The following is a 22,513-nucleotide window of genomic DNA, read 5'->3' on the forward strand; positions in this document are numbered from 1 at the left end:
TAATCTACAGGATTCTCTCCCATTCCTCTCTGTTATTTAGTCCTGTTTTATTGGTGTTAAATTTGGACATGTAATACTGTTCTCTGAGTTTACGTTTCCTGGTTACATTTCCTCCTCTCCTATTAGAGCTTATGACTTCTAAAACGCACCACCTCAGATCTTCTACTTTATGACTCTTTTCCAACCAGTGTGTCACTAGGGGTGCTGTTGTTTTTCTTGTGCGAATAGCTGACTTGTGTTCGTTTATCCTGATTCTTATCTCTCTTTGTGTCTCACCTATGTATGCCTTCTCGCATGGACATTTAATCATATAAATTACATTTTGGGTCTTACAGTTAAACAGAGCTTTGTGTGTATGTGTTGTATTGCCGTAGACTACATTGGGGCCTGATATTAACAAAGGACAGTTGGTGCAGTTTCTACAGGCAAAATTACCTGTTGGTGTTGAGCCATCTATAGTTCTAATTAGATTCCTGTTGTTTTTGTTTGAGTAAGTTTGAACCAAACAATTTCTGATTGTCCTGTTCCTTCTAAAGGCAAAAATGGGTTTGGGCATGGGTATTTCTCCTGGTTCGTTGAGCAATTTCCAATTGCTGTTAATGCAATTTTTTATTCTGTTTGATATACATGAGAAATTGGTCACAAATACAATAGGTTTTGTTTCACTTTCCTGTCTTATTTTAGGTTCAAAGATGCTGTCCCTATTATAATATTTGGCACGTTTATATGCCTTTTTCACCATGGTTTTGGGATAGCCTCTGTCTAGAAATTTTTTGGTCAGGACGTCTGCATGCTTGTCATATTCTTTTATTGTGGTACAGTTACGTCGTACTCTTAAAAACTGGCCAAATGGAATGTTATTCTTTTGGGCAGCTGGATGGTGGCTTTTGAAGTGGAGCATGGTGTTGCGATCTGACGGTTTGGTGTATAATTCCACCGTCAGAAAGCCCTCCACATTTTTTATTTTTATATCTAGGAAATCACATTCGTTGTTGCTGTATGAGGATGTGAATTTAAGGTTTTCGTCCCCTAGATTGAGCCAAGTAAGGAATTCAAGTAAATCATCTTCATTGCCCTGCCAGATAAAAAATATGTCATCTATAAGTCGGGAGCCACCTGTGCCCCAAGCCTGGCATGCCTGTACGTAGCGGACTTTGAGCAGAAACATATTTTTAACACACTTGCTCCTTTTTATGAAAATATACTAAAATGGTCCCGATTTATAGAGGACATATTTTTTATCTGGCAGGGCAATGAAGATGATTTACTTGAATTCATTACTTGGCTCAATCTAGGGGACGAAAACCTTAAATTCACATCCTCATACAGCAACAACGAATGTGATTTCCTAGATATAAAAATAAAAAATGTGGAGGGCTTTCTGACGGTGGAATTATACACCAAACCGTCAGATCGCAACACCATGCTCCACTTCAAAAGCCACCATCCAGCTGCCCAAAAGAATAACATTCCATTTGACCAGTTTTTAAGAGTACGACCTAACTGTACCACAATAAAAGAATATGACAAGCATGCAGACGTCCTGACCAAAAAATTTCTAGACAGAGGCTATCCCAAAACCATGGTGAAAAAGGCATATAAACGTGCCAAATATTATAATAGGGACAGCATCTTTGAACCTAAAATAAGACAGGAAAGTGAAACAAAACCTATTGTATTTGTGACCAATTTCTCATGTATATCAAACAGAATAAAAAATTGCATTAACAGCAATTGGAAATTGCTCAACGAACCAGGAGAAATACCCATGCCCAAACCCATTTTTGCCTTTAGAAGGAACAGGACAATCAGAAATTGTTTGGTTCAAACTTACCCAAACAAAAACAACAGGAATCTAATTAGAACTATAGATGGCTCAACACCAACAGGCAATTTTGCCTGTAGAAACTGCACCAACTGTCCTTTGTTAATATCAGGCCCCAATGTAGTCTACGGCAATACAACACATACACACAAAGCTCTGTTTAACTGTAAGACCCAAAATGTAATTTATATGATTAAATGTCCATGCGAGAAGGCATACATAGGTGAGACACAAAGAGAGATAAGAATCAGGATAAACGAACACAAGTCAGCTATTCGCACAAGAAAAACAACAGCACCCCTAGTGACACACTGGTTGGAAAAGAGTCATAAAGTAGAAGATCTGAGGTGGTGCGTTTTAGAAGTCATAAGCTCTAATAGGAGAGGAGGAAATGTAACCAGGAAACGTAAACTCAGAGAACAGTATTACATGTCCAAATTTAACACCTATAAAACAGTACTAAATAACAGAGAGGAATGGGAGAGAATCCTGTAGATTAAATACTGTGAACCCAGGAGAGTACACAGGAAATGATAATAAGCTGAAAACAAAACTGTATATGTAGCTGGTAGGGTCAAAAACAGAATAAGGAATAATTCTTTTTAATCAAGTAATCTTTTATTACATATCCGTAATGCTCATAAACATCATGCCAAGGGCTTAATGCAAGAATACATGCCCAATACAGTAATAACTCAAACGTGTAAATCTAGATAATTCAACACCATTCAGGAATTGAATAACATACAATCTTAATAAATAAAATGCGAACCGATTTAAATTTAAATATAATTAAAAATAAAAATAATAGAGAATCAGCAAGTTTTAAAGATTATAAAACTAATGTCGAGATAATACGAATGATCTATGATCATCGTTTTCCTTATCTCCTATGTAAACGCGGTAGGGACCCCGATCCCATCCCAAGATGGCGGCCAACAAATAAGATGCGATCGGTTTTAACAATGATCGAGGATGTTTGTACCTAGGTAAAGGGTAAGGAACTCATAGCCAGATAAGGGGCACAGAGAGAGCGGACCCCGCGAATACTGTGCACAAAACACAATAGACCAACTCCCCGAGCGACGATTACATTCGGTAATAGTCTATTTCCTGTTCCAAAATGGCGGCCGTATCGAGAATCGGGCCGGTAACGAACAGGACAAGTAAAAGGTAATATTCACACCCAAACGACGATAATAAGAATAAAAAAAGGAAATGTTGATAATTATACTCAAGCAATATAGCGGCAACACAATTTACGAATCGTTTATGAAGTGCCAGTTACATTACGAAAATACATTGTTTAAAACCTTTGTGGCCACATAGAATAACGTGGATGTAATATAAATTACGTAATTGTTTAACCAAACGAGCGAAAAAGCTCATCCGAGGAGGTGAAACTCAATCAGAAGACACCACAAAATGGCGACCTGTTCGCCCACTCCGGCCCCATGATAAACAGTGAAGGGCTAAAACACAAGCACAGGTGCTAGTAATTAACTAATCAAGCATAGTATATATACTAGGTTAAGAAATGGAGTAATTCATTTTCAAACAAACCGGGAAGGAGGAGGACGCCGTGCAGCTCAGCTACCAGTCATAAGTGAGTAAGAGGGGGGTCCCTTTGACTGAAAATAGTCCCTATGGTAATTAGGAGGCATGGAGACAGTGGCCAATAGGAGTAAAATATAAAATTCTATTTTTTCCTCTAGAGTGGAGAGCTTAATTATTTAAAAAAAAAAGCTCTAAGAAGTAACCCTCGTCGGTGTGAAGAAAAATAATACACCAAATGCAAAGACAATTTATTTTGAGCACAAAGGTAAGGTCCCCATGAAAATACTTACGTTTTGTGACTAAACAAAAGTAAACTAACTAAACTAAGAGACATAATTATTTCTTAGAAAAAGTGAAGAAAGAAATAATACAAGGTAGCTCCATGAGGCGTCCCCCCAATCTCCAAAGAAAATAAGAAGATAGGACCAGTAAGCCTTTCCAAGATCTCGTTTTAAAATAACTATGAACAAGGGGCAGCAATAAGTGTGGATAACACATTACAGAAACAACTTAAGTAAAGAAAAGGGCTGTGATTAACATGTAAAAATAGACCACTGGTCTATCTAATACCCGTTAACAGGGGTGGCTTAATATATAAAAAATCTTTTTTTAAAACCAACGTAAATAGAGAATCAGTAAGATCAAACTATGCAAACAACAAATAATTATACTATTTTAACAATGAATATGTATCCTTCCAACAGGATTGAAGTTGGTCCATTTTCTCCCTAAACCGAATGAAGTTTGAATAAAACCAAAACATAAGGTAAAGACCTGGGAGAGGGATCAGTAAAAGTATTATACCATGCATAGGAAATATAGCAGCCTAAAATAAGGTATATTCCTTTTCAGAATAGAAGAATTAAGGGAATAGATGAGCTGATTCAACACATGCTCTCAAAGACTAAATTATTAGTACCAGGGAAGACCTTAACCTGGGTAAGTCAAACAAAATCATAGAACAGGATGGAGCACTAAAGAATGTTACAACCCACTGTTCACCTTCTGGGATAATGTTTATGAAAGAAAAAGCCCTATCTTGTTTAGCAAATAATAAGAAAATACTATATATTAACAATGAACCACTCAGCCTACTATACCTTGGCTTCAGTACCTCCAAAATGAGGGAATTAAGTAATAATATACTACAAGAAAGAACTGATGTTGGGATTGTATAAATGTTCGGGGTTACCAAATACTAGGACAGTTGTCAAAATGTCAAAGTAATCTAAGTGCAAATGATGTAAAAAATCTTTGGGCCTAATGATATGTATTGTGACATGTTTTATAGATAATATTAAACCAGTGAACGAGTCCTTGAAGAAGGTGCAGGATACAAAAAAGAGCCACCGAAACGCAGCGTCGATAATTTCGTTCCCCCAAAAATCTATTTTTTTTAAAAAAAAATTCTAAAGAGTAATGATGATATTATCAATGTAATGTTTTTGTGAAACTTTGCTAGATCAGCAACTTTTAATGAATATTGTATGTTTTTAATTCTGAAACTGATTATAAATGTTGATGTATATGATTTTAAATATAAGAATGTACTATTAGCAAATTTTTGTAAAAGTTCTCTTTTCAAATATATGAATGAAAATGTTTTTATAAAATTGTTTCATGTCTTTCATGTCTTTCAACTATACATGTGGGCCATTTATAGATATATTAATTTGTGAATTTGGTAACCGTTGTAACATTATAATCCCTCTTATTGATGGAAAACACCCCTATCTGGGGACAGTAATACCATCTAGAATCTTTTGAACTCAGGAGAAGGAACCCTGTTTTTTGAGAAACAAAATATCAACATTGTTTCTCTTCAGTCAGAGCCGGAGGCAGGCCCGGGACAAGGGTGGGGGCCCAGAGACAGCAGTCTCCACTGCTCCTCTGAGGCAGCACAGAGCCCGGCCCCACTCTCTCCTCTCCATAAGCAAAGCCCACCCCACAAGAGAAGAGAAGAGATATGGACAAGGGTGGGGTGGGATGGGGGCCCCAGAGACAGCAGTCTCCACTGCTCCTCTGACGCAGCACAGAGCCCTGCCACACTCTCTCCTCTCCATAAGCAAAGCCCACCCCACAAGAGAAGGGACAGGGACAAGGGTGGGGGTGGGGGCGGGGGCCCCAGAGACGGCAGTCTCCACTGCTCCTCTGAGGCAGCACAGAGCCCCACTCTCTCCTCTCCAATGTGTAGGCATATGTGTTTTACTAACAAGTAACCCGAGTGGAACTTAAAATGGCTGCTAACGCGTGAAACTGTACTGCGCATGCACCGGGACACTCTTCGGAGTAGCCGCGCGCTCTACAAATTCCAGATAACATAGCATAACAGCATGAATTAACTGCATCTACGCAGAATGATGTCCTTACGCTCGGAGGGAAAATTCTACTTCTGCGCAAATGCATCTAAAATGGCCGCTTGGAAGCTCACATGCTAAGTATTTGCTTTACTGAAATTAAAATGAGCTATTTACTAAATGCTAATGTGGGGAGAGTCTTTATAAGTAAATGGGATTAGAGTTGAGATAGGTGGTATACAGTGAAATCATTTTTTCTAAATTAATACGTTTTCTTTTGACCTCTCTATTAGTTCGTTTTTGGGCCTCTGAAGGATGCTAAAGTCTACACTACACGTGAATCCTCACGCAGGCGCAGTGATGCCAAGCCAGACGCCATGATGTAAAATCTTGAAACCCGTCCAAGGCCATCCTGGGTACATGTCCTGGGAACCTGCTGGACATCCTTCAAACTAAATTGACAACTGTAATATGTATACATTGTTGTTGATAAAAAAACAATTTGATGGGCGGAAATATAAAACAAAGAACTAAAGAAAATTATTAAAACTTAGCATGGTGTGATGATCATTCCCTTAGCTCGCCCAATCAGAAATAGGAGTTTCATAAAGTTGAAACATTTAGGGGTGGTATATGCTATTAGAAAGGTATAATTGAGGTAATTTAGTTAGAACAGAAAGCAGTCGCAGCAAGACTAGAACGCTGAGAGACCGGGATGCTGTTTGAGTGCTGATAGAATATTGAAGAAGCAGACTTAGTATTTTTAAGCCAAATAATTAGAAGATCGCAGAAGAATCAAGGAGGTAATCTATTAGAAGAAGATTGCGGAAGAATGGAGGTGAAGTTCGTGTCAGAGAGGGCTGCGACGCAGGCGTCGAATCCAGAAGAGGTCATCTATCCTGTCCTGAAGTCTTAGTCACCTGATCTATCCAAGGGGACCCATCAATTTCTTGGCCAGGGTACTGATCTCTACACCATCCTAGGTAATTATATTTCTGTGTAGTATATCAATGTGCTGCTCTCTCTATCCTCTTTTTCCTAAGGTACTGTTATTGTGATAATCTCATTTAAAATAGATAACTAAATATTGGGTAAACTGATCTTACTTCCTCAGAGAGATGGAGTTCGTACTGTAATTTGTATGGCTCATATGATTTGAACTAGATAAAACATTTAAACTTTTCCAGAGTCTGTGGTTATTTAATAAAATAGAAGATAAAATAATCCTATGTCTTTTCACCATCAACTAGTTCCAACTAACAGGTCCATTGACCAGAGGAAAGAACTTTTTTGATCAGTGAAAAGATTAGTTAATGAAACAGGTAACTGATCTTATTAGGGCATTTATAAAAATTGACCCCAGCGGTGATAACCAGCCTATGTGAGTGAGTGTGTGTTTATGGGACCAGGTGAATATGTGGTGAATGAGTTCTTGAGGTTGGTAACCTGCTGGATCAGTGAGAAGCACCACTCCCACTGCCACTTTTGTTACAGGCAGCTAATATTGCAGCACTGCTGCAAAACTGGCTACCTGTAACAAACCGCCCCCCAGGGGTCAAGAACCGGACCCACCTTTCAGGCCCACCGGGGAAACGCTGGTGCCTGCTATGGGCAGTCCGGCCCTGCCCATCACCCAGCAAACGTCAGAAGGCTCCTGGGCTTCTTACCAAGTGGGTGATTGGAGTAACGAATAATTGTATAGCAAATGAGCGCCACAGATGCAATTCTGTATGTGTGGTGTGTGCATTTGTGTGTACACAAACATGCTGGTAAAGAATGTGTGTTAATGTTAAAAACCTAGTGGCTTATTTGCAAGTCCCTTGCTCAACCAGTGCATCACTTTTTTGCCTGCCTTTTCATGGCCTTATAAATACGGCCCTATTTTACGTATCACTGTGCGTGAAAGGAACGTGCCATGGATGTTTCTGTTCCACGTACCACCCATGGATCCTGCTGCATTCCCAGATTAACAACATTTCGTAAACGTGGGAATGCATCAGAATCCTACGCTTCCCCAGGCACAACGAGGAGAAATCATTTGATTTCTCCTAGTTTCTTTCCTCTTTCTATGAGTGCTGCATTCTGCAGCACACATAGAATGAGGAAAAAGCCTCTTGTGTTTGTTTTTGTGCCGGAAGGTGTCCCTTCCTGCACAACAACAATCATGCCGGCAACTCAGGCGCTCTTGTAGTCAATGTAGTAGTATTTGTATAGCGCACGAATCGACCCCCGAAGGGGTATCTCAGGCGCTTGTACGCATACCGCTGTGGAACCCTTCCTGGCTTTTCCCTGTGAAGGGCTCACTCCTGGGCACCCCCAAGGTGAAGCCAGGCATCCCGCGCTGTTGGGGCCGTTGTGGAGATTAAGCAAGCTATTGCCCAGAGTTGCAGAGTGGGACCCATGATTAGAATAGGCACTGAGGCGAGAATGATCAGGTCCGCGGAAATTGAGCCCAAGACCCATAGAGGCGGGAATTGAACCCTGGTCCCGGGCTAAAACTCTGCATCAGGGTCTGCCGCTCTAACCATGGTGCAAGGGTGCCTGCATTGGCGCAGGGCAGCCAATTGTGCGCCAACGCAGTGTAAAGCACAAGGATGCATCATATTGTTGTAAATATGACGCATCCCTTCGCTTTTAAAATGACGCAGCTCAGCGCAGCAAAGTGGCTTGCCGCGCCTCAGCTGTGTCATTATGTTGTAAATAAGGCGCTTAGTAAGCATGGTCCACGCAATTCAAAGGTACTGTATGGGTTCTATGAGGCATCCTATAATGGTGAAAGAGATGTATTTCAAAGGCATTAGCAGGACAGCAACGATATGTAGGGTAGGCCCAGGGCATGTGTTTATATCACAGCTCTATCAGAAGAGTTGTGGAGAATATACAAGTAACAGAAGTGTGTGGCAGGTGCATGGTTTCAGGACTGTAAAGAGGGCTCATAAGAGCCACGTTTATCTGCCAAGGACACCCTATCAAGGTCCAAAAAGTGCATCTAAAGAGTGCCTTGTTCTCTTTAGATGAAAGATACAACCATAGAGATTGGGTGTGCAAGGGACGTGCATGTAGGGCATTTGGCTACCATACTAAGGCTGTATCCAGTGAAAATGCTTATTATAATTTACTTTTAACACCTTCCATGCTCATGACGACCTGAGCACGTCACGAGGCACGGTGCTCCGGTGCTCATGATGAGCTCAGCTCGTCATGAGCCGTTGAACGCTCACACGCGGGGATAATTCCCCTGCTGTGCTGAGCGTTCCAAAGGAACGGGTGCAGCTGTGACGAGAGCACCGGAGTGCAGTGCCTCATGACGAGCTCAGCTCGTCATGAGCATGGGGGCACTGTGCGCGCCCCCCGCCCCCCAGCACAGCGGGGGAATTACCCCCCCCCCCCCCGCAGCGAAGGGGTTAAGTGTATGTCGGGAGAAATGGTGGACCTATTGTGGTCAACATCGATCTATCCATTTAGTTTTATGTTGTCTAACGAAAAATTAATGATTAATAGAGCCTTTCTAGCGACTACTACACCTTCTCAATGTCTATCTCTGCACACTCTTCCCCCATGAGCAACCCCACTCATCATTAGAGGTCGAATGACTGGTGCACCAAGGTGGGACATCACCCCCTCCGCCCATCTGTTCATCTCCGCAGAGGGGTTGAAAAATTGATGTCTCTGCTGAGTCTGACCATCAGCAGTTGACCACTTGGCCAGCTTAGCTCCACAGTGCATAGCAGCTGATTTTCTGGCTGGGAGAAAAACCTGCCAACTACCCATCACTGCACGGCCCTTCCAAAGGCGGTTCAGCTCCAGAAAGAAATACAAGCAATACATCACACATGCCTCCACTTATTCAACAGCAATAGTAATTTCCCAAGAACATATGACTGGAATGGATGCTTTCCAGAGTGGAATAACCCATTTATGTGCTAGAGGACTGCAGTGTACGTTGGGATATAATTCTTGAGTGACCTGCGAAAAGGGCGTAATGGATCATTGAGGGAAGCACCTTTCAAGAACCCTGCCCTGACCTCATCTTCGACTGGCAAATATGTATATACTTTAGAATTATAGGTAAAATATACAATTCACTGTGTCTTCTCTCACATCTTCCCATAATCATTCCATAACCGGTGCCGGCTCAAGATATAGTGTGTCAAGCAGTCTGTTGACAATATGAGGGAGGAAGAAGTTGCTGGAACCCTGTGCAGTAACAACTCCACAGACTTAAAGTAACTTGGGAAAAAATATGGAAAGTTGCAGGTTGCAGTTTTTGTTCATTTGTATATGATTGCTGTTTGGTGTTTGCGGAATGATTAGGACATGCTTTACAGTTGAGGCCGATGATGATCATTAGGAATATGAAGTTACAACTGTCCTTGGGTTATTTGGCATTTACTTCAAAACATTTTCTTTAAAAGCATCAAACATTTTAATAAATAATAATAATAATTAGGGCCTGAGAGTTTGGTGGGCAGTGTACCCAGTCACAATCGCTGTGAAGTCCTCCAAATTTAGAGATGGGTGGGCCGTAAGCTTTCCTCACTGGAGCCCTTGTTTGGTCGATGGATGGAAAGCTTCAACTGATGGCCCGACAGAGTAGGGGCCGTCAGAGGAAGGGTATTACACCGCCCAATCTTTTTAGGGTGGATGCCAGGTAGAACTTGGCTGTGTATGACAGAAAAAAACAGATAATGACCCCACTCACTCTGGGAGAAAACCCTCAGGGTGTGGAGTGGTGTGGCTCACTGGTTAGAGGCGGCAGACCCGGTAGCAGAAGTCAGCCGGGACCAGGGTTGGATTCCCGACGCGGCAGGGTCGTGGACTTGGGTCAGCGGACTCGATAATTCTCGCTTCGGTGCCTACTCTAATCAGGGGTCCCACTCGGTAACTCTGGGCATTAGCTTGCCTAATCTTCACAACGGCCCCATCAACACCGGGGATGCCTGGCTCCACTTTGGGGACTCCCAGCAGGGACCATCCCACAGGGAAAGCCAGGACGGGTTCCCCAGCGTTATACAGCGCCAGGAAACCTACGGGTAGCAGTGCGCTTTACAAGCTCAAACATTAATTAATTAATTAATTAATTTGCTTTTTGTCTTTTAGAAGCAAGCTCCCACTTTAGGAGTTTGTTTCTGAATAACAAAAAAGTTTAAAATGTTTGATGAACATCCGTCTACATGACTATCATCCATTTATCAAACCTTCTTTACTTGAAAGGGTACCACCGTGATGGCAGTTGTTGTAAATGGCCCTTTTTAGGGATCATTCCCTCGACATTTTGCTTTTGCCTCTCCTGGTTTTCAGCTGATCTATGTGCTAGCCTTAGGACTTTGAGTGTTTGACACTACCATTCAATGCCAAAGCGCTGTCCTTGTCATACACATACTGGTAATTTGTGTATGCATGATTGGCTTATTTGAGGTATCTGTAAGCCCCTTGTGTAGGGGTAAGATACATACCTATAGCATGTAACTCAGATGCTCCTCCATGGGCCTGCAGCATTAGTTGTGCCACCCACAGAAGTAGGTTTTCAAACGTGCCACAGGTTTGCCCTTGTGGGTCTGGGTGTGCAGGTTACTGTTACTCTGCCTGGTATTTAAAAAAGCTACTTGCCATGGTTTTTCATGACTGAGGTGTGGTGGGGAAGTTTGCCAAGTTCGGGGGACCCATGCTTGCAACTAGAAACCTGTGCTAGCTTGCACTCCGTAGCGTGTGATGTCCGAGGGGTGTTGGAAGACCTTTGCCAAGTCCGCAAGACCTGAGCTGGAAGCCTAGACTGTCTCCGACCTCCTGGTCGGGCAGACGACAGTGACTGACATCGCAGCTTCCATACGAGGTCACCAGCTCCCTTCCCTCAGACCCACTCCACAATTAACTCTGTTGTTGAGAATATCATGTCTGATCTGCAAGGTTTTGTTGTGCCTTGTGTGTACCCATGGCTGCCTGCCTGGAGCAGCTGCAACTCATACCTCAGCTTGAGGGAAAATGGCCTTAACAATGTGGGCTCAGCCACGCATGTCGTTTCCCCGCAAGCAGAAACACGCTTGCTTTAACCACGCATATGCCTTAACAAGGCATATACGTGCTTAACGCAATGTGCAGTCTAGCTGTAGAGCGGATGGGCGGGCACAGGAAGACAGTAGGAGGAAGAATCGAGAGAGGACACAATGAGGTAAGTGGGGCTGGGGCCGGGTCTTGGGATGGTGTGGGGTGTTTTTTGGGGTGGGGTAGTTTTTAGGGCTCGGGGGCTTGGGGTTGGGGTTGTTTTGGGCTCAGGGCGGGAAGCTGTGGTCGAGCGTTTTTTAGGGAGTGGGGTCAGTTTGTAGGGCTCAGGGCGGGGCGGGGGAAGGGACAGTTTTCAGGACTTGGGCAGTTTTAGGCCTCATGGAGAGGGGGCTGGGTCAGTTCTTATTGCTCAGGGTCGGGGGGCAGGGGTCGAGGTCGGTTTTAGGGCGTTGTAGAAGTTTTTATGGCTCAGGTGTGGGGTAAAAGGGACAGCTTAGTAACTGTGGCAGTTGTGGGCCTCAGGGCGGGGGGGCGGGGTCGGAGTACATTACGGATGTAGGGGACAGTTTTTAGGCCTCAAGGCGGGGGGGCTGAGGTCAGGGTAATTTTTAGGGAGTGGGATAAATATTTAGGGCTCAGGGCGGGGGAAAAGGGACAGTTTTCAGGGCGGAGGACTGTGGTTTGTTACGTGTCCCTTTACCAATCATATCTTTATCAGGAAATTGCGTGGTAAAGGCATGCGTGGTAAAGGTGCGGTCATGGTTAGGACCACTTGGTTCAGGCATGCATTGTTCCATCATACAACCCCGCTTGAGGGGAAACACTTCTCCAATTTGGAAGCCCGCCAGCTTCCAGTGTCACAGTCTTTTGCCTACGGGGATAGGGATCCCGCACTTGTGAAGGTTTGCCGGTTGTCTGAAGGCCTAATCTGGAGGAACCAAACCAAGTAACTGTTTCCTTCCGTTTTGGGTGGTCCCAAAAATCTAATAAACCAGCGGGTCCAACATGTATCGTTGGCTGAAGTAGTTTGAGTGGCTGGGTAATGAAGCGTAGTCAAAACCCTGTGATTTCTTGATCATTACAATGGTATGGAGTATGCTATATTGGGAATGTCGTTTTTTATGCTAATGTGTTAGTGGGAAAGTGGAATACCTCTGAACAGCCTGCATATATGGTTCTGTTGCTTTTGATGTTGGAGGGATTGCTTGGTTCGTGAACTCTTCTGGAAAGTACGCACATGGGTTTATTTTGTTTAGGAGGCTGAGGGGATATCGGGACAAGTTAATACCTATGACTAGTACATATATGCTCATAATGTTCTGCTACTAATGGAGAGTTCGACAATTGCATATAACTGTAAAGTATATATCAAATGTGTATGTCGTTTTGATTTCAATGTGTGTTTAATACAAAGAGCAGTGTTTTATACATACCGTGTGGAGTCTTTTTGCGGTGTACTCAGTGTGTTGAAAGGGTGGTGTTGTTCCAATACTTTACACTTTGACCCTGAAGATAAGCCTGACCGCTCAGTGCCAAGCTACCCAAGACTGAGCACAGGTTATCAGACAAGTGTATCGCACTCAACTTATCTAGAACAGTGGATTTTGTCTGGTTTCGAGGCTTCCCAGTCAGTCAGAAAGCACTCGGTCTAACAGCGGTTCTTCTCAAGGTACAGAGATGACCACTGGGCCAGAAGTCCTTTCACAATTTGGAAGACAGTACTTTTTTCAGGTGGTGGAGGTAATGACCTCCCACCCTGACAGACAAAGTACTGTTCAGAAGTTTCGTTGGGCCCTTTGTTTGAAAACTTTTAGACTGAAAAAAGTTGGAACTTAAACTTTGGCCTTCGACTTGACTTGGCCCAAATTAGCCAGGACTAGGGTTCGAATGGTGCTGCTGTCTTTTTGAAATAACTCTAAGGTAAAATGATGGTCTAAGCCGCAGCTACGTGCATGTTTAGGTAGTACAAATAAATCAGTTAAAAAAAGGAAGCAATTATTTTCTTTAAAAAAAAAAAAAAAAAGAGTACCCATTTGGATGTAAATAAGACACAGACATGCCAACCCTCCCTATTCCGGCGTGAGACTACCGATTTCAAATCAATTGTTTCAAGCTAGTTCTTTTCAAACAAAATGTTGTTTTTCATATATGATACTGAAATTCGAATTAAGGACATTTCGCTGTTTGCTTCGAACCTTCAGCCTGAAATTGCTGACACGTGTTGTTAAGGATCCTTTGTTAAGCTTCAATCCACATCCTATTTTCGGGAAGGGAGCATGACAGAACTCTTACCAATCTCAGCCCCCCCTAAAAATGTGTGTGTAATAGAATATTTATGGTATTCTGAAAAAAATTGTTAATTTCTGCAAGCAATCTTCCAACTGAACAGACAATTTGCAAAAATACATTTATTTGAAACATGAAAAAAAGCGTAGTCAAATCTCGTGTTGGTCTCTGGTGTTCGCCAATGAAAGGGGTTCCTTTTCCTAAATGTAGTGTCACAGATCATTACAGCAGGGCAACAAACATGTCAGCAGTGGAATAATAGGACAAACTGTGGAACGCGCAAAGGTTGCAGATAGCCTGAGGCCAGCAGTCTCTCAGAGTAATTCTTGTGTATTCTAGGTACTTCATAGGTCACACGCACAAGCAAACACGTTGACGGTACACAAAGCAGTTTGGAAAGTACAAAATGGCTTTTATGCGAGAGTGAATGCTGCAGCTTTAAGTCGAGGCTCACTCAGCAGTTTCTTTTGCTGCTCGCGTTAGTGCTTCACATTTAGAAAATATTGCTTAGGTTGACGAGGGCAGACCAGAGAGTTCTTCGGTGCTTCTCTGTTTCCACTGCATGTGTCACTATTTTGCCTTCATCTGGTGTAAACTGAACATTCTGTTGAATCCTGTGATAATCCCGCACATTAAGGCTTCTGTGATCCAAGGACTGAGGAAGTGAGATTCCCCTGCTGTGCATGTGTTCATACATACATATCAAAAAATATATAAACAATTTAGAGGCGAGATAAACGAAGCACCAGTGAATTCTGCAATCCAGGGGAGAATTATCAGCAGAATTTTTTCTCTTTCATTGAGATTACATTCACTTTGGATTTTCCAAATTTAACATTTTATCCAGAAATGGGAGGACTTAAAATCAAGCCCTTTGTTACGGAGAATAAAACACGGGGTACATATCAAGTGTCCAGTTTTAAAATACACAATTTTGTTTCCAGTTTTAAGTTCAGAGTTATAATTTTTTGTCAAACTTGTGTTTATTAAGTTATTAAGTTTCAGGTAGTTGGTATTACAATCAGCAGCATCTTGAGAAAACACAGTTTGTAGCATAGTGTGGGAATCCATGTCGAGCTGAAATTGGTACATGGGCAATACATACATTGCAAACAATAAAAAACAGTAACAAAACAAAAACAGTGGGGTTCAGTGTATGGAATGCTTGATCATGGAGCCGTGTAGGCAGGCAAGAAGCTATGGTGGCTGGTGTAGCCACAGGGTGAGTACCAGAAGTGGCGAAAGAGATAGGGGAGGCAAAAGGATGAGGTCCACTCTGGGACTAGAATTAAAAAAGATGCAGCACCTCGTATGTGTAGGGCAGTGGTAGAACCTTGGACAAATACAACACCAATGGACCCCATGCAAACTCAAAGTTTTTGAAACCGTCTGAGAAGTTCAGAATTATTTTTTCGAAAACGATATTATCTTCTCATTAAGGCTGCTTTCAAGTGCCCAGTATCAGTCCAAAGGCACTTCAAAGTCGTATGCCAGTTTGTAAAGGACACAGCATTGCTACGATTCAAAACAATAGGAGTGCACTTTAACTTACATCTCTTGCTCCCCACATCCTCTCAAAATAGGTGCACTTTCACCAAGATGGCGAGTTCATGACGTACAGGGTTGGCCAACCTATTGCAGACATCAGCCTCCTCTCCTTCAAAACTACACACTAATTCAGTCTCTGAATCCTACCTGGTATTTATGATACATTGGAAACAAAAATATAAAATACATAGTACAAAACACATAAACTACAAAACGTTTACACAAATACCACTTGTCATTTTTTTCCTTTTTTTTTTTTTTTACAATAAGTACTGGTGGTAAAATACTCCCCGTTACTGAAGGATAAAATTAACTACTACAGGTCGCTGCCAGTAAAACATTTATCATCTCGAACAGAAACCATTACAGGAAGTAATGACTTTTCATAAATTGGGGTAATAACCACCCCAAAAAATCTTTTGCTATTCTTCGTTACATATTGCCAACAAATACTAAGGTTAAGGACAGTGAAGTGGTTTTCTGTCACTGCCCTTGCAATGTGCACACTGCTTCTGACCACTGGTCTTTTTCACTGCAGAAGGCACCTTTTTATCCTTGGTTGTAATTGTTTCTCTGCTGCAAATAATGCCTGTAGGACGAAATGCTATATTGTACCAGGGTATCTTTACTGGCAGTAGGAAAGCCCTCTAAGCTGGCATGTTTGTTTTATTACGAAATAAACACTGGCAGAATTTGTTTGGGTATAACGTATAGATTTGTCATTAATTTATGTGAAATAAGCATATATTTATTAAAATCAAATGATCATTTAATCCTTGGCCTGTACCAAGCATAGGGCCCGATGTAGGTGGCTAAATACTGGTCGGTAATGGTGGAATTCGGTAAATTTCACTGTTACCGACCAGTATTTAGCTATTCCCAATGAGGGTAAGGCATCTGTAAATAAGGAATCGGTAAATACTGATTCCTTAATACCGATTCCTTATTGCCCTTGCATTTAAGGAATCAGTAACACCAATTCCTTAAATGCAATGTAGGAAGCACATAAAAGAGTGCTTTTGGGACTTAAGAAATTGGTAATTACCACCAACTTCAAGTTGGTGGTAATTACCGAATTCCTTTAAAAATGCACTTTCTTGCTTTTTTAGAAGTGCCACGTGGCACACATCCACGCCCTTAGGGCATGTATGTGTGCCACATGTGCACACATGCACATTTCATGGGGTGCAACAGGGTGTCCTTTGGACACCCTGGCACCCTTGAAATAACTCCCGGTATTACCGATTCGGTAATACCAAATCGGTAATACTGATTTTCTTCACATTCATTCCTATGGGCCTCCAAGCCCATAGGAATGAATGGGTAGGTATTCCTTATCACCGAATCTCAATTACCGATTCGGTAATAAGGAATATTAAGGATTCAGTATTTTTTGCCGAATCTTTACCTACATAGGAAATACTGATTTCTTAATACCGAATCAGTAAAATTCGGTATTAAGAAATCGATATTTCACAATTACCTACATCGGGCCCTTAATGAGAACATTTAGGCATCCCAGAAGTATAAAGTCTTATTTAAAAAATGATCCAACAACTCCTGTCCTTCCTGTAAACAGTGTCTCTGATAAGACAGAGCTTTCTGGTGCCGGTGATAAAGATGTCCTAGAAGGAGATAATTCCACAAAAGATACAATGGAAAAGTATTTTTAAAAAATCCTATACAGAAAAAGAGATTGTGACATGTTAGGTTCACTAATTTTGGAAGAAGGCTTTGTGCCAGTCCTGGTGAAGGTCATAATCGATGTTCACTGACCAAAACATACGAACAGCTTCCTACCAAAGCCACAGACATTTCCTCATAAAATTAAAATACAATTATCAGTAACTGAAATAGTGGTCGCAGCCCACAAAAACGAATACCTCAGCTCTGCATAAGGGCACTGGTAAAAAGGTCAATGTACAAAAAACATCTGCTACACGTGCTTAAATTTAAGAACATTTTGCATTCAAGCAACATTGTTGATTTGTTGTGGTAGAGCATATTTCCACTCATTCACCACATTTGGGGTTTTGTCTTTGCAATATTGTTCAAACTAGAGTTTTTCTGTTTGAGGGCATGATGAGTGACCCAACACTTGTTTTGGGCTTCTTCACTTGAGGAGTGGAGAGGCGAGAAAAAGAAGGAGTAAGGTATTTTACATACCCGTTCCCAGTGACTACTTTTTTGGATACATACCATTACCTCCCCTGCCATTAACTATTCTACCTTGGCATTTAAACCACATCTACCATATCATTGACAGCTAATTTTGTAACAATAAAATTACCATGATATTAAAATGATGCATTTATTTGACCTTTACCTCATCACTAATTCATAAAGCTATTCCTGACCTCTCCCAATTTTAGTGTCCTTGAATTATTTTCAATACATTAACTAACATTCCCTTACCTTAACTGTATTGCTCTTTAAATAACGTTCCCTTATCATAACCCTACTGCTAACCCTATCTCTTACCTGTAAACTAAGATGAGTATCTAATTATTTGTACTTGATTATGTTTTTATCAATCCTTTGTCAGTAAAAACTGTAAAATGTGTTTTGTCAATTAAATTAACTGACGTTAAATAAAAGAAATTCATTATGGGACCCTCATCTTCATATTATTGCTAGTTCTAACTTTGATAAATAATGAATGCATAACTATTTAAATTACATTAAATATAATGTTTATAAAATATGTACTCATCATACTTCTAAATGTAACCCTAACCAATATTCAATTTTTAAGATGATTTGCTGAAATAAATTAAATAAATATTTTTTTAAAGAAAACGTTACTCTAGCTCTAATAGTATCCCTAACCCAAACCTCCAACCGTACTTCAAACATAGAACAATATTTTTAAATTGTATTTCTTTTATTTATTCTCAGTTGTCACCAGAACAGTAACCCTAACTGTAAACTATGTTTGCTTTATTTTAATCCATATTTTAATTTTGTTGCATTTATATAAACTAAAATGAATGCATAATAACCCTGTTTTTCATATATAAGGTAATGGTGAACAATTTATTGGTAAAAGAGGTAATGGTTGGTGCTATGCAGGTAAATTTGTTGTGGTTAAGTTGGAGAAGTAATGTTATGCCCTACCTTCTTTATCTACTGAACTGCTGGTCTTTAGCAATGCCACTTCCCCATTCAGAAACACATCTAACATCCTCACATAGGTGGTTTTTTGGGATCTCACACATCAAAGACAATTCAAACTACACTCCTTTGATCTATAACACTATGAACTTTATAGTGGTAACCGTCCCTGCTGTGGCTGGCAAGCAATTCACAGTTTTATATGTAATAATTAGGGCTTTAAGAAGACCGGGTCTAAGCACCGGCAATTTTTTAAAGGGGGCTCGAAACGGGTCTCTATCGGGCTCTGTTTTGTGCCCTGGCACAGGCGGTCTGTTTTTTTCCGGACTGCAGTGACAGCAGGCACATCATGTGCGCGTGCTCCCACTGCTCATTTCTCACTAGTGGAGAAGTTACGGCATGACGTCATGCCAGGTGAGCGTTTTAGGGGAAGGGAAATCCTTTAAAGAGAGTTATTTTCTCTCTGGATTTCCCTTCTCTTTTTGAAACCTAGGAGCAGCAACATCGTCTTGGTGTCACCAGGGCTTTAAGCCAAAGCTTTTTCAATATTATATACAAGTCATAGTTGCTGCTTATTTATCTTATGCAGCTAACAGCCATTGACAAAGCCAATGGTCTTGACTGGTTGTAGGTATGATGTTACTTGTTGTATCATACATCAAGATGCAATGACCGAAACAGCAAAATACAAGTCGTGTGGCACACTATGCTAAGAACAGATTTTTAGCTTAAGTTTATAAGCCACGCCCCTAATTACATTAGTCACCCTCCTTTGAGAGACCACCCAGTTTTTTCATCCCACTTAAAGCCCTGGTAATAGTACTTCTATTTGTTGAAAGTGCTGATGTATCCTGAAACCCACCGTTGCCTGACCATAACCAATTATATGTTTTCCATAGTGAAACACAATATTGCACCATTAGCTGCAAAAAGTACATCATTTATAACCAGACTATTTATTGCTCCTTATATCTCTCTTTGCATTTTTGTGCTTGCAACTCATCAGCACTTTGACACTCAAAGTATGTTACTTAGATGGAAAATTTAGAAAGACATAAACTGCGAGTACTTCAAAATATTTCTTGGAGGTCTACCTATCATGATTAAAAAACACAATGAATCAGCACTCATTCTACTTCTCATGTCCAGAGGGATAGGGTGATGGCACATTCCATAATATAGGGGCTAGGTCAGTAGCTTACATTAGCTACCTTGTCGGAAGCTGTGGATCTGTGTAGAGTATTTTTTTAACTGTTCGTCGCTCTCATCGTCTCCATTGTGTTTCTGGTAATGTTTGTAAAGTTTGCCCCCGTTTGGGGAGCTGTCGCCTTCTTTTGCAGGTAATAATCCATTGGACAAATTGAGCACGGTAGCAGTTAGAGTGTTAATATAATTCTTTGCCAATGTGAGTGTTTCAATTTTGGACAGCTTCTTCTCTGCCCTCACATGAGGAATAACTTCTCGCAAAGCTTGGAAGGCATTGTTGAGTTTGTGCATGCGCTGTCTTTCACGCTCATTGCTTTCCAGTCGCCGCGTGGTGTGTTCCTTTACCTTAGATGAGTGTTTCTTGCGCTTTATGGATACTCTACCCATCCCTTTTACGTTTCCCTTGGACTTTTCCTTGTAGTCCGAACATTTCAGTACTTCCAGCTGGTCAGTTGCTGGTTCGTCATACGGTAGGTCCACTGCGTCCGCTGCAGCCCTTTGTTTCCTTGCTTTAGTTTTTGACTTCATGCTTCAACAGGGTGCAGACTTGGTGGCAATGGTCATGTGCTGTAAAAAGATGAGATCAGAAAGTTAGATATAAATCTTCAACTGCTTACCACAGTTAATCTAAACTGAGAAGGGATAACATCAGGCGCTGCTCCTCCAATAAGGCGGAGGAGCGTCACCCCACTGCTCTCATAGCAGCGGGAAAGAGAAAAATAAGATGATAATACCAGAGTTATTATCGTTTTATATTTCATAGCAATGGGGCTCGGTTAGGGCGGGGCAGGACGGGTGTCACATTGAGGAAGAGTGATTTGTGCACAATAAGTGCGATGAAGGTTTGGCCGGCCGTCTTGTGCCTGCCAAACAACCAGGCACTTTTTAGCGTGCTCTCCACCAGGCTGTAATGCACAGGCTGGGTGGAGAACATGCACAGGCTCCCAGTCCCTGTCTGAGCACCGAACCACAGCGCCTAGACCAATCACGACGCTGCTATCATGCTGGTGACAGCAGCGTCGCGATTGGCTTAGGGGAGCTTGTGTACTTCCTGCTTATGAGACCTGGAGTCAGGAAGAGATGGGGAGAAGGGACAACAGAGGAGAGACGGCAGCCATGAAGAGTTTTTTTTCAATAATTTGCTTTTTTCAACCCCCATGCCCATCCACCCCTGTTCTCTAAAAGCCGCCACTGGATAGCATATCACATCTGTGCTTACTTTGTACAAGTGCAACGTTTTAATCCCTGAAAGACACAAAGAACCCTCATTACTAACTGAAGAAAACACAACTTTACTTTTAGAAATGCCTAACTTGGCTTGTATAAAAAAGCAGGTTTATATAAGTTTGGTTGAACTTATTTTTACTTGGCTACTCCTGATCAAAACAGTACCAGTGACAAATAATGAGGGCAGGAGTGCATTACGTTTCGTGCCACAATAGCCGGAGAGGAACATTCCTTGCTTTGAAAAGGTTTTAGGAGCACATAGACAATAACAATTAATAATTATTGCCATGTGAGGACATATGAGCAAGACAAACGTCCGGGTCCTCATTTATGAGCTTTTGCCATAGGGCAGCACCGCAGACCTTCCTGCTGCGCTGCCCTACTGTAAGACAATAGGGCAGAAATGCACCGTATCCTTGTGATATGTCGCATTCCTGTCCTTTTCCTCTGCGCCAGCGCAAAATGGGCTGAAGTGCGCCAATGGAGGCCCCTTTGCGCCATGGTGCAAGGGTGCCTGCAGTGCGGGCTGATTGATTTTGTGAAAGAAGGGACATCTCCCTGCACAAAAATCAATCAATTCAGGCGATTTCCTTTTCTGTGTGTGCTGCAGAATGCAGCACACATAAAAAAATGTTTTCATTTCTCTCCGTTGAGATTCCCTAACGCCACCCCTGGGGTGGCGTTAGGTTCTGACGCATTCCCTGGTTTGCGATTGCTCGTAAATGTGGTAATGTGTCAGGTTTCGTGGGTGATGCATGGGAACACCCACAGCAACACCCATGGAACGCCCCTTTCACACAGTTTTTTGCGTGAAAGGGGCATATATTTATAAGGCCATGAAAAGCCATGTAAAGTGGCTTTACGTGGGCTTATAAATATGCGGTGGCACATTGCGCCACTGGAACGTCAAAAAAGTGACGACCCGGGGGCGCAAAAGTGCTGGTAGGGCCTCATAAATGAGGCCCACAGTTTCAATATAGAGACCATTTTTTCCATGAGTGTCACCAATAAGCTTTGCCTAATTCTAAAACGTAGGATCTAAGGCCACTTGCTGCTGCTTGATGACAGGGTCTTTATTCAAATGGGCCAATGTGAATGAGCACCAAATAGCTAGTTTTGAGACCAGCATGAGTGCAGAAATACAGGAACTACACTAACACAAGCCAAAAAGGCACTGAAAAAAGCTAGAAGTCAGGGGAAAATTCAAGGTTAGAAATCATGAACAGGACTACAGATATCAAAAAAGGAATTCAGAAAGCAAGAAATGAAGAGCAGGGTATACTCAGCATGCACAGGGAAACAAACCACTCATTGGCAGACAAAATTACTAATAGAATCTCAAGGATGTACTGAACAAGCACTGGGACAACTAATACCGTTTTGGCACATGGAAACAACAACAAGGATTAGGAACAAGGATACAGATGGAAAAAGCAGACAAAGGGAAAAT

At 41.7% G+C, this 22,513-nt stretch overlaps 1 protein-coding gene across 5 annotated transcripts in view; it reads right to left on the reverse strand.

Moving 5' to 3' along the window:
* Positions 1–18,381: 18,381 nt before the first annotated feature.
* BHLHA15 (basic helix-loop-helix family member a15) overlaps positions 18,382–22,513 on the reverse strand; it is a 103,380-nt gene continuing 99,248 nt past the window's right edge. For all 5 annotated transcript variants that reach the window (XR_015300663.1, XR_015300662.1, XR_015300665.1 and 2 more), the window contains one exon: positions 18,382–20,403. Coding sequence is in view for 1 of the 5 variants with exons in the window: in XM_086940726.1 (XP_086796852.1) it covers positions 19,834–20,364 (531 nt within the window). In the remaining 4 variants the exon portion in view is untranslated. The remainder of the gene's footprint in view (positions 20,404–22,513) is intronic.

This window comes from Lissotriton vulgaris, chromosome 10 (assembly GCF_964263255.1).
Source record: "Lissotriton vulgaris chromosome 10, aLisVul1.2, whole genome shotgun sequence".
Lineage (NCBI taxonomy): Eukaryota > Metazoa > Chordata > Amphibia > Caudata > Salamandridae > Lissotriton > Lissotriton vulgaris.